At 39.9% G+C, this 13,400-nt stretch overlaps 1 protein-coding gene across 10 annotated transcripts in view; it reads left to right on the top strand.

The window, feature by feature from the left end:
* Positions 1-13,400, top strand: part of Mhcl (Myosin heavy chain-like) — a 246,631-nt gene that overhangs the window by 208,954 nt on the left and 24,277 nt on the right. For 4 of the 10 annotated variants that reach the window (XM_086550260.1, XM_086550449.1, XM_086550494.1 and 1 more), the window contains 7 exons: positions 3,223-6,894; positions 6,955-8,430; positions 8,701-8,760; positions 9,445-9,564; positions 9,881-10,135; positions 11,641-11,795; positions 12,254-12,377. In XM_086550260.1, the coding sequence (XP_086406386.1) occupies positions 3,223-6,894; positions 6,955-8,430; positions 8,701-8,760; positions 9,445-9,564; positions 9,881-10,135; positions 11,641-11,795; positions 12,254-12,377 (5,862 nt within the window). Of the gene's footprint in view, positions 1-510; positions 571-3,222; positions 6,895-6,954; positions 8,431-8,700; positions 8,761-9,444; positions 9,565-9,880; positions 10,136-11,640; positions 11,796-12,253; positions 12,378-13,400 lie in introns of all 10 variants that reach the window. The other 6 variants (XM_086550168.1, XM_086550393.1, XM_086550209.1 and 3 more) reach the window with 3 other exon arrangements.

Consider the following 13,400-nt stretch of genomic DNA (forward strand, 5'->3'; position numbering starts at 1 on the left):
CTCGTTTTTCGTTTCCTTCATTTCCCCTCCCCCCCCCTACCCTTTGCCCCTTTGCCCTCGTGGCTATACTCCTGCCCCTGCCCCCAACTCCCACCCCCATCAACCGCCACAGATTGGAATTAATGAAGGTCATTGTGTAGTGTAGCGAAGTATTTTCCGAGCCGAGAGGTTCGCCTCGTCCACGCAAACCCCTGCTAGACAACCTACTTGTCTGGTAGTCTGTGTGTCTGATCCTTTTTGTATCTTTGTCCTGCATTTTTTTTTTCCATACCTGTTAGTACCTGTTACAGTTGTGCTTCATTTGTATTCATGTTAGCTTTGCTTGCTTGGTGCCCGGCAGTTATGCAATTCCTGTCCAGTTAGTGACCCTACGATGCCCACCACTCTGAAGTCCTAGATCCCTAGAGTTAGGAAGGAAGTGTGCATGTCTGGGCGCGGGCCTCTTCTGAAAGCGTTCCGTGAGTTCGAGCTTTAGCATTCATGGTTGTGTGTTGGTCTGTCTGCCCGCAGCTGTCCGCCATCGATGTTGACGGCGCCACAGAATGCAACACCCCGTTCGACCCAACCCGGGTAAGGGAAAAGAGAGAGACGGAGTGAGAAAGCGGGACGAAATGGAGGAATATGTGTATATTTTCATTTAACATCAGTTGTCCTCGATCGATTTGCGTGTTGTGTGTTCTTCGGCATCTTGCATGGCGTCTTGAGGTGATTGTGTGATTGGTCTGTCGCTCATCCTTGTCTTTTGTTCATCCTTGAAGAACGTCTAGTGGATGACACACCTCCCCTCCCTCTCCCCCCTTTTACTGCTGTTGAATGTGTGTGTGTCTGTGTGAATACAGCGGTTGGTGGGAGTTCGTTAAACAGCTGATAGGTTGTTCAGTTTCTGCTTGTGCCTCCGTAATAAAACTTAATTTACCTCCATCGCCTGCAGCCTTTTTTGTTTTTTTCACCCAAGACTCTGTTCTTTTTTATAATTATTTTTTTGCTTGGAAAAGACTTCCTGTTTACTGCATGTATTTACACATTCCTCCCATGCACTTGCATAGATTATTTTTAACCCAGAGACCGCCGTGTCAATGGTTTTTACCACCTGCCCGTGTTAAATAACTACCCATTATTTATCTTTTGCATATAAAGTGTCTATGCGTGTAGGTATATTAGTGTGTATGGACAGGGATGGGAGTGTCGACACACAGACACATGGGCTTGGGGGACACCCATAGTGGATTCTTGCCATCACGTTCTTCTTGTGAGAGGAGTGAGTCACCCTTTTCTTTGCCAAGTGTGTATATTGTCTCCTGTCACCCCCCCTCCCCACCCCACCCCTTCTCTTCCCCTCCCCTATCCTTGCATTCCGCATAAATCTAATAAAGTAATATACGTTTTCTCTCTGTATTTTTTTTATCTGGTGTTCTCTCTCTCTCCTTCTCTGTTTCTCTCTCTTTTTCTCTCTCTCTCTCTCTCTCCCTCTCTGTTTCTCTCTCTCTTTCTCTCTGTCTCTCTCTCTCCCTCTCTGTTTCTCTCTCTCTTTCTCTCTTTCTCTCTCTCTTTCTCTCTTTCTCTCTCTCTTTCTCTCTCTCTCTCTCTCTCTCTCTCTCTCTCTCTCTCTCTCTCTCTCTCTCTCTCTCTCTCTCTCTCTCTCTCTCTCTCTCTCTCTCTCTCTCTCTCTCTCTCTCTCTCTCTCTCTCTCTCTCTCTCGCTCTCTCTCGCACTTGCTTTCTCTACCCCCTTTCCTTTTCCCTTCCTTTCTCCCAGACTCACTGTAATTTAAAGATAACATGTGAATAACTGGATTGAATTTAGATAAGTAATTGATAAGAGTACTTTGTTTCAACAATAAATAAGGGAAGCTCTTTGGGTTGTAGAATAAAAAAAATACGAACCAGTTACAGCAGGAAGGAGGGTTCTAAAGATTGTATTTTTAATCTGTCATGATTAGCGCAGTCGTAAGTGCCATTAACTGGTATCTGCAGGTTGGCATGCCCAAATGACAGTGCTTCGGTTATTTGGTTATTACTCTCTTGTCAAACATATGTTATATTTGATTCGTGAGCGCCAACATAATCCCTTTTATTCTGCCTGCGAATTACCGGTCACATAATGCAACTCTTGTTTGTTATGACGCCCCTCTACTGAAGGCCGCGACTCCATCAACATAAACATGTACGTTTTGTGGCCTTTGATCCTTTGCCTTGCATCACAACGACCATTGTCATCTCATCTCTAGGCGCAGAGTGTGTACTAAAGTTAGCATTTTAAGCGGGACGGAAAGAACATGACGTCAGAGCCGCCGAGGCTATCTTAACGCCGTCGGTGGCAGTCACTCGGTGCGCGTGTTTTCCTTGTTTAATTGTCAGTCGCCATGAGTCAGTCCTCCAATTTTATGCCCCATGCCTCTCATGGTCACCACGCGGCTGCACACTTGACACACTACTACTTTCTTTTTTTTTTTTTTTTTTTTTTTTTTTTACTCCAAACTCCCTCCGGGCATGGCTCTACCCTGTGTTTCACCCTGATCCAGTTTTTTTTTTTAGAAATTTAAGTCTCACGAGCGTGAATGTTGATGATTAACTAATTAAGAAGACCTTGCTCCATATCCCTTTTTTGCCCTCATAAACTTGCATGACTAAGGGTATTTTTGAAAAGATGGGAGATCAGCGAAGAGGGGAAGGTTCTCCTGTGATTTATCGTCTCCATAATCTGAAAAAAAAAATTGTTTTCCACTGTACATCAACCCTGAAGGTTTTTAGTAGTATGGTGTATTTATAGTTTGTTAACTTTTTTTTTTGTTCTGCATGAACGAAGGTATTTTTGGAAAGATTCATACATTGGCATCCTGTTAATCTAGACTTTGTATAATCATGTGTTTGTGTGTAGTGGCTAAATCACACGTAGTGATTGCTATTTGTTCCCTTTTTCTTGTTTGGTGTTCCGGCTGCTGCATGAAGTCTGTATATGTTGTATATATAAATATATTTAAGTGTTTTATGTATTTGTGAATTAAGTTAAATACAGTATAAATGATCATTTACAAGGTCAGTTGTTGAATAATTTTATGTACTATTTTTCTTCATTAACTTGCAATTAATGACAAAGAATTCTTCTCTTGCTTTTTATACTTTTGTTTTGACGTTTTTTTCTGAACTTTTTAAGTGGTAGTGGAAGTACTTGAGACAAGCTGATAGGCTGTAAATAAAGGACTGACAAGCCCCATGCCCACAGCTGGATGACCTGAGCTCCGACAGTGACGACGAGTACTTCGATGTTGTGGCGATATCAGCCCTCCGTCAGCAGCCCCCACCCCCTCGAACCCCAGCTAAACCCCCTCCACAGCAACCCCCCCAGGCACCCTACCTTCCCCCTACCCACAGTCAAAGCTTACCGGCTGTCAATAAAGGCATCAAGCCTATGGGCAATGCACAAGCTCAGCACCATGCACCTGCAGCCAAACCCACGCCAGGCTCTGCTGCAAAGAATGCGGTGGCTTCAAAGCCTGTTCCCAGTGCTGGTGCCGCAGATAAGAACCAAAACCTGAAGCCACAAGCAGCTACCTCCGCAGCACACAATCCAGGGCAACCAACACAGAAAGCTCCTGCAGTAACGAGAGTAGTTGAAAATGGAACATTGCCAAAGAAAAACCACCCAGAACAACAACAGATACCCAGTGCTCCTAAAAAATATCCTGCGCCAAAGCCTCCTACTGCGAAGCAAAATGCGAACGAACCACTTCAGTCAAATAGAGCAGAACCTGCTAATGAAGACTCCACTCTGCCACCTGCCAAGCCTGAATGCGAAAAGCCGGAAAAGGCAATAGTGGAAACGAGACTTTCCATTCCTGTACCATCCGACACAGAGAACCAACCACAGAGTACAGGGGATGGTAAGAAGGCCACTCGAGCACCATCATTCAAGAAATATCCAGCACCAAAACCTCCAACTACAACTCCAAATAAAGATACAGTAAAACCTGAAGTTGTAGATTCACAGCCAGCCATTTCCCCAGTTGACAAAACCTTACCAGTCTCTGATCCCGCAGCCATTGATAACAAAACGACTGGCACTGTTACCAAAGAGACAAAGCAGGAAACAAAGCTCCATGCTGAAGTAGAATCTAGTTTGGCTTCATTAAAGAAACCACAGACAATCGACACTGCGAAAGACAACACGACTCCAAAATCGACACACAAACCGACTGAAAAAGAAACGAAACAATCCACAATGTGTCAGGTGAACCAAGAAGCAGATACATCTCGAAAAGTAAGAGCAGGAAGTCCGATTCCAGAAAAAGCTGTAGTGTTAGGCATAAAGTCTCCAGCAGTGGTCACTGGAAAACTTCAGATTGCCCCTGCAGATGGAGTTAGTCAGTCTGAGAAATCTGAGAAAGAGACAAAAGTAGCTGAAGCACAAGAAGGCTTGGTTGCTTCCAACAAGAGTGAACCAAAGTCTACAGAACAGATCAGTGATGCTAGTAAAGCACCAGCACCAAACAAAGCTGATAAGAAAAATGATGGTGAGATTGGTAAGAAGGCTGGTGTTCAGGATTTGAGCACAGGAGTGAAAAAGGAAAATGCCGAAAGTGCAGATCAAACCAACATGGTCAATGGTGTTTTAGCAGAAAGTCAGAAACAAGAAGAGATTACACCTGTTGTAAATAAAGCCATGCCAGTAAATCAAGTCCAAGAAGGTAAAAATTCTGGTAATGACAGTCCAGCAACAAAACCAGAGAACTGCTTGGATAATGACACATCAGAGATAGAAGTATTCAGTGAGAGAAGTAGCAGATGCAGTTCAGTAGCTAGTGACCTTTCACGAGCAGTATCACCAGACTATTCTCAGAGATCAAGTGCTAGACGCAGTAGAAGTGATAAATTAGCATCCATCATGAACAAGTGGGAGAATGAAGAGGTTTCACAAGTTTCGCTGAAGAGCAGCCGAGCAAAGACACCCAAGATCGGCAAATTAGCTGGACTTGCCAACAAATTTGAAGCGGGGAAAGATCAAGGTAGTGCAAAGAATGAGGTTAAGCTTCCAGAGAACAAGAACAATGTTATAAGCAAACTGAAGAACCCTTACAGCCCACCATTCAACCCAGAACCAAGACCTCCAGATCCAGTTCCAAAGAAAAATATTGGTGGCATTAACACCTCAAAGTTTGGAAGTGTTGCATCCTTTACCAGAAAGCCAGGCGATCCCAGAAAAGAGGCTGAGAAAAAACATTCAGGCGCCAAGGACCAAACGGCAAAGTTAAAGGATGAAGCAACAGAAAATGCGATCAACAAAGAGAAAACTATAAACAAATTGCCGGGAGATGAGAAAGGAAAGACAGTTGTGAACCAGAAGGATAGCAGTGGGACCTCAGAAAAGAAAGATTCAAAGGATGTTCAAGAAAAGGTTAAGGGTGATCAAGTTGAGGTTATACCAAATGGGGACATCAATTCAGTAACTTCAAGTGTATCTCTGGGTGAAAGTGAAGCAAAAGTCAACAAGAAAAAGAAGAAGAAGAAGGTAGTGGATGCAGAAAAATCAAGTGAAACAGATGTCACAAGTGCTGATAAGGCACTTGATGGTTTGAAGGATAAAGCAGATTTATTGCAAATCCGCACGGAGACTGGTTCAGAGCCTGTGATTGAAAAGTCAGACGCAAAGAACAAGGCAGTTGAATCTTCAGATCCTGGCAACAAGGACAGTATAGCTAACAGTGTTCTAGTTAATGAGAATAAGACTTTAACATCAAAAACTGTGGATGTTACAGACAAGGCAGATATTCTCATTAATGAAAAATCCAAGAAAACTAAAGCAACAGATGAAGCAACAAAAGTTGCTGCAACTAAAGAGATTGTATGCAAAGATGGTGACAGTAAAATGCTCAAAAACAAGGATACCACAGACACTCAAGCCAAACCTACTGCTGAGCCTTCCAGTAAGGCTTCAGATGAAACAGCTATTACCAAAGCTAAACAAAGCAAGTCAGAGGACACTACACTTGTCAAAGAAAAGATGGATGATAGTGCTGATTCAAAAGTCACATCAAAAGAATTAAAGGTGAAACCTGGTATAAAGGGAAAAGAAAGTGAAACGGTTTTGTCTAAGGTCACAGACAAGAAAACAAAGGTGGATGACATCAAGGATAAAGATGACACCAAGGATACAAAATTAAAAGAAAATAAGACAGATAATGCCAAGGTAAAAATTGGAGAAAATAAGCATGTTAAGGACAAGATAGAGGATGCCAGTGAAAAGACAGGAAAACTAATGGATGCCAAGGCGAAGAATGACAAAGATACGGACACTGAGGTAAAGACAGATGAAACTAAGTTAACCAAGGGAAAGATTGATGAAACTAAGGAAATCAAGACAAAAATAGATGAAACAGCTAAAGATGCCAAGGTAAAGGTAGATGTAACTAAGAAGCAGAAGGAAGAGGTAAACAAAGCAACTGATACCAAGGTGAAGGCAGATGAAGCTAAGGAAACCAAGGTAAACACACAAGATACCAAGATAAGTGTGGATGAAACCCAGAATGCCAAAGCCAGTGATCTGAAGGCGAAACCAGGCGAACAAAGAGATGAAAGTAAGGATACCAAGGTGAAGATAGATGAACCAGAGGAACAGAAATTAAAGATAGACAAAAATGATACCAAGGTGAAGATAGATGTACCAGAGGAACAGAAATTAAAAATAGACAAAAATGATGCCAAGGTGAAGACAGATAAAATACAGAATGCCAAAGTAAAGACCAATAAGGTAGAAGATTCCAAGGTAAAGACAGATAAGGTAGAAGATTCCAAGTTAAAGACAGATAAGGTAGAAGATTCCAAGGTAAAGACAGATGTGGTAGAAGATTCCAAGTTAAAGACAGATAAGGTAGAGGAAGCCAAGGAAAAAACAGATAAGGTAGAGGATACCAAAGAAAAGACAAATAAGGTAGAGGAAGCTAAGGAAAGAACAGATAAGGTGGTGGATACCAAGGAAAAGACAGACAAAACAGAAGATGCCAGTGTAAAGACAGATAAGATAAAGAATGCCAAGATAAAGACAGATAAGAAAGAAGATGCCAAGGTAAAGACAGATAAGATAGAAGAAGCCAAGGTAATGACCGAGGATATGCAGAATACCAAGATAAAGATAGATAAGGCAGAAGATGCTAAATTAAAGACAAAGAAAGTAGAAGAAGATACCAAAGTAAAGACAGATAAGGTAGAAGATGCTAAGGAAAAGACAGATAAGATAGAGGATGCCATGGTAAAGACAGATATGATAGGAGATAATGAAAAAGCAGATGAAAGGAAGGCTACCAAGGCAAAGCCAGGTGAAATGCAAGATGCCTTATCAAAAACAGATCCGGTGGCTGATGCTGGAGCAAGCATAACTGAAAAGAAGAAAGTTCGCATCAGGACTCCAAGTATGGATGTAGGGAAAGTGGAGGCTTTGACAGGAGATGATGCAAAGGATTCCAAGGCCTTAGAAATGACTGATTTAAAGCCTGTAGTTGCTGAAGCTTCCACCACAACTGTCAAGCCAAGTGAGACTAAAGATGTAGTAATGAAAACAGAAATCAATTCAGCAGAAATTGTTCCCGAAACACTGAAAACACCTGAAGAAACTGGTTGCAGGCCTAAGGTATTCAAATTACCTGAGACAATGAAAGAAGTTCATCAGGCAAAGGGAGACATACAAAAACATATGAAGAAACATAATGAGGATATTAAACACGAGGAAAAGAAAGGTAAAAGAAGTGTGGCTCTGAAGGGAGCTGTTCTTGGAGCGGTTAATAAAACGAAATTGGCTTTCGGCATAGGGACAAAGGCTGCAGGAGAATCTGTTCATGTACAGTCTAGTTTACCTCAGCCAGGTGCTGTTCAGATGCCTCAAGAAGTTATGGAAAATCAAACGAACAACAAAATACTAGGCAAACCTGTTCCTGAAATAGAATCAGAGGTGGATGCTTTGATAAGAGAAGCATCTGCTCTGTTAGGGCCTGAAAGTGTATCTCCTCAACCTTCTACCTCAGCTGCATCAGCACCATCCACTCCTTCAAAGGAGACTGAAAGACGTATACCCTTGAGTGAAAGAATAGAGTTACATGTAGAAAAGAACCATACGACTTGCATAGGGGAAGAAGGCGAGGAAGAGGTGTATGTTGACGCCATTGACCCATCCCAAATGCATTCTTTACCCTCTTCTAATGTGGTGGATCCAACCCAGCTCGATATCTTGATGCCTCTCCCAGATGTTCAGGCAGAGAGAGATCGACGCTCTCGTTCACGTACTCCCATGGATCGCTCTGAGAGATCCTGCACACCATCTCCCGTAGTAGCACAGACTGAAGCTCTTCTCTCCGAGACAGACCGACTCCTCAAAAGGTCTCGCTCCAACAAGTCCCTCAGAAGGTCTTATAGCCGTTCACTGTCAGCAGCAGCACTACATAAAGTAGGTCTACAAACCACACATATCCCTTAGGGAATGGGGAAAATAAAAGTCCTGGGATCCAGTAGTGTCTAAAATGGCTTGTCATAAATCCTATCCTCCCTACTTGTAGCTTGTGTGTGTGTATGTAGACCTCGATAATTCTGTAGTTTGATGTTGTAGATTTACTTTTAAGAATATCCCTGTGTAGATGGATGTACCATATACCCAGTATCCTCTTTGTATTATCTCAAATTTCAGTATAACATGTTCACATACCTTGTTCACTTCCAGTCTGCGCAGATGGTATTAGAAGCTAAGTGTGAGCTCCAAAGAAATGGAATATTGTGCGACGTAAGTTGTCATGTGAAGAACCACATGACAGAAGAAAATGCCAGATTTGCGTAAACTAGCTCTTTTGCTCATGTACATATTTTATTTTATTTCATTTTAATAGATATGATTTATTCCTTTCAGGTATTTTAGAAATTTTACTAATCATAACTATTTTTTATCCTTGGTCTCATATCCATTATGATGTTTCATTTACAACTTTTCATTGCAGTAAATTATGGTTCTACAGATTTATTTTATTTATTTTTTTATGTAAGATATTTGTATTTATTTTTTAAAATTATATGTCACAAATTGTGCTGTCAATTCATAGCTTTCTACATTTTTAGTGCAATATTAACTTATTCACAGATATACACATTAAAAAAAAAATGTATTCACTTAATGGTATTATTTTTTGTATTGCCAATACCTGTATACATCATTTAACAAATATTATTTTAGATCTTTAGACTTCATTTTTTCCAAATATGTGAATATCTGTTAGATGTTATTAGAACTTTATTACTTTATAATAGTAGTGCTATTAGCAAATTCCTAACAATTAACTAAGAATTTGTGCTTTCATGCTGAGAATATTTAAGTATGTGAACTGTATAGTATAAGAAATATTAGAATCAGGTCTAACTATAAGTTGCACTTTCTGTCCATATCACATTCTAAAAAGAATTCCTTATTACACAGCTGTCAGAGGTAGCAGCAGACCTCTCAGAAGAGCATACCACAGCACACCTGGCAGGAGAGAGGCTGGAAGCTGAACAGGCAGAAAGAATGAAGCTAGAAAAGGAATTAGACAGGCTGCAGGTAATTTTGGGAACCATGATAGAGTGGTGGTGGAGTGCTATAGAATATGTCAGTGTTGTATTGTGATTGAACTATACCGTGTTGTTATTATGTTATGGTGCTGTATTCCTTTACCAAAGACTTGATACTTAACTGTTTGATGATACTTTTTTATTATTTTTTAATTTAAGCAGATGTAACTATTGAACTTCTAAATACTTCATACACTACTATGCATTTGAAATTATTGAAAGGCCATTTGTGATAGATTCATAAATTTGGAGTGAAATAATCCAAAGAAAGAACAAGTGACTGAATTTTCATGGGTGTCTTACAGACGGACGTTAGGCGCATGACGACAGAGAATGGTAAGCTAGAGATGGAGAAACTGGCACTCCGTACGGAAGTCCTCTCGGCAGCAGATCTCAACGGGGACGCAGACGACGATGATTATGGCGAAGATGCCTCTCTGTACAAGCGCAAGTACGAGTGGTGCCTCCGAGAGATCGAGGTCCTGAAGAAGCAGTTGAAGCAGCAGCAGGAGGATGACTATGACCAGCTGGTCTTAATGAAGAAACAGCTGGAGAAAAAGGTATGCAAGGAATCCGTCTTTCTCTTGTAGTATTCGTGATTATTTCTAAGTCATTGTCATTTTAGAGCTGACCCTGTTTGGTTGTTGTCAGTGGGATTTTATGTGTACATTTAAGTTGTGGTATTGGATATTTCTAATATTAATGTTCTTCTGAATTTAACTTCTTCAAAATTAATAAGAGAGGAAAAGTTGATAGTGACTTTGTTTTTTTTTCTGCATTATACCCAGGTGTTTGAATAATGGCCAAAAAATTAATGATGAATTAAATACTATATTTTCTACCATATTCATTGCTCAGGTCTATTGGATTAATATGCAATTTGGTAATGGATAATAAGGAAAATTGATAATACCAGCTCAGTAGCAGCTCTGACCAACATAAAGAAGGGCAGTTTATTAATAATTATTCCTTGAGAATGATTCTCCAATTTACCTTCTGTTCTTCTCTATGTTCAAAACATTTATTTCTTGGCTAAAGAGTTAAAGTAGTTCTTTAACATCTGTGGTTCTGAATGATAAACAATACCATGGGTAAATGGGGAAATTACTCTTTTCTTGATTCATGTTGTACGTGAACTACTACATTTCTTCGTATATGCAGCCAGCATTACCAGCTAATAGCACTTTCTTGATGCAAGTTATTGCATGTGGCTTTGGCATAGGCCTATTGATTGCCTTTACAATTGGGACAGAATAGAATAGGGATATAGTTATTACTGAGCTTTTGTATTTCAATTTTTTTGGTAATTAAATAATGACCAAAATGTTTACCATTGAAAATTAATATGATAGTGAGACTGACAGGGATGCCAAGTTTTGTCTGTGTAAGGTATTAGCACCAATGCTTTGCGTTAACTTCAACTGATAATCCAGGTGTAAGTTTAGTTACTGAATCCTCTAGATCCAAGCCCTAGCCTTATCTTGTATGCGCAGGCTGAATTTTAGAGAGATTCTTCATGGTAGGAAAAGGATAATCTTGTGTGAACAACTTTTATTTTTACACAAAAATGAGTAAAATAGATAAGAGGTTTAATAATTTATTGTGGATATATTTATAACTTCATCGAAAAACAGAAGGTTATATGGCAGGACTCATTTGATTATTATTATTCTGGAATATACCTACCTTTTTTCCTGCTTCACAAATATGCTTGTCAAACTAACATTCTTTTGATATTTATGAAGTGAGCTTATACCAGTAAGGGTTGTTTATGGATAGAACCATGAAAGCTTTTACCTATGGAAAAAAATGAATGCTGAGAGGTTCACCAGCTTAATTCATTAGAATGTATATCTGAAATATTATAATAATACTATGGATGAATTAAAAACCCATTTTAGATTTTTAAAAGGTGAAAGATTATCAGAATGATGAGAAACAAGAAAAACAAAGTTCCATAAAAAATGGTGTCCAAATAAATTGAAGTTTTTGTTATGGATTTTCAGCAAAATGGTAGATTTATTTAACAAGTTTTTACTCTACCTTCCAAAACTTTCCCCCTCAGGTGGCAGATGCATATGAAGAAACAGACGAACAACGACAGGTGGTGGCGCAGATGAAGCGCAAGTGCCAACGACTCCAAGCAGAAATGAACGACCTCAAGATCCTGCTGGAGGAACAGACATCGCGTAATAACCTCCTGGAGAAGAAGCAGAGGAAGTAAGTATTCCAGAGATAAGGTATTAATTGTGGATTATGTAGACGATGATCATTTTATAGGGTGTGAACCTCTTAGGATTTCTGGGGTATTTTTATATATTTATTTATAGATTCTAATTCTGAAACCTTGAAGGACATAGTTGAAAATACCCATAAGAAAAACATTCTTTATTATCTTGTTGATAGTTCAGTATGTATTTACTTACGTACACATTATTCTCAAGCTCAGAATACTCTCATTCAGGATAGAAATTCAGTAAAAAAAAGTCTAAAAGGTGATACAACACACCATAGCTAGTCGAAAATCTTACCTGCAGTAAACATTTCAAATAGATGTATAATAGGACTTGCCAGTGCCACTTAACATCAAGTAAGATGATAGATTAAACCTTTCTTTCTTTCAACATCAAGTAAGATGATAAATTAAACCTTCCTTTCTTTCCTCTTTCCACAATAAGGTTTGACCAAGAGATGATGGCAGTACAAGAGGAGCTGCGGGGTGAGCGATCCAACAAGGAGAAGATCCAGAGGGAAAGAGATCAGATCCTCTCCCAGAAGTATTCGTTCGAGCAAGAAGTATCGGTGAGTGTTTGCATTCCACGTTGAGTATCTGCGAGAGGGGGCTGGCTGGCTGGCTGGTTTATCTTTTATGTGTGGTGCTGCTTGGTGTAAGATCTTCAGCATCGAATATTAAGGCTTAAGGAGATTAGCAAGGATAAATGTGGAGGGTTTAGTGACTGGAAAAACATCTGTCACTTTAAAAAAGATAATCTGAACAGATGAGTCATGATGCAAATTAAGGTAAATAGAGATAATCCACACCAAAGATTGTAGGCAGTAGGGATAAAGTCAGTTGACAAAGGTTTAGGTTCACAGGTCAGTTCAATGAAGGCAAACGTGCTACTTGGAGTAAGAACAGATACAAGGAATGATGTTGAGGTTATGGTAATTCTACATGATTACATCAATTACATAGGCATTAACGTGTAATTGCGCCAGGTGGAAAAGGAAAAGACGTTTATTTATCTATTCTTAAAACAATTTTCTAATGTCACTTGTAGAAAAATGGAATATTTTCTTGCTCATTTTTTTTTTCTCAAGTGATGACAGGTATTATAAGTATTATCTTATGACGGTGTTTCTGTTCAATCGGTGACGTGGTTCAGGATTAACATGTTAGGATTATGTCACAGCCTTAGTCGCCGGCCGTAAATAAGACCAGAAGATAAAGTGTTTTAGAAGGAAAACAAATACGGGAGATACCCCTTTAAAATGGGAATAAAATAAAAGGGGGGGAAAAAAGCTGGCTTTCTACTTTACTTATGCTAGCTCCATTACTGGCCATTAGTCTGATAACATAATAGAGCCACGCTCCAGTTAATCGAGGAGGAAGCTTTGTGGCGGGAACGTCCTAGTTAGTATATGCCGTGTGTGGCCTTTCCAATTGAACGGGACAGGAAAATGTGATTGCTGGATCGGTCGGCCAGTTGACAGTTAGTAATCGTGTGTGTGCCGGTCAAAAAGTGGCGTGTCGGATATGGCGTTGTGACTTATTTTAAATTTCAGTCGAAAAATTGGGATGCATTTTGATGCACGGTTCAAAGG

Source organism: Penaeus japonicus, unplaced genomic scaffold (assembly GCF_977035675.1).
Source record: "Penaeus japonicus unplaced genomic scaffold, GWHDUDI00000001_assembly GWHDUDI00000001, whole genome shotgun sequence".
NCBI lineage: Eukaryota > Metazoa > Arthropoda > Malacostraca > Decapoda > Penaeidae > Penaeus > Penaeus japonicus.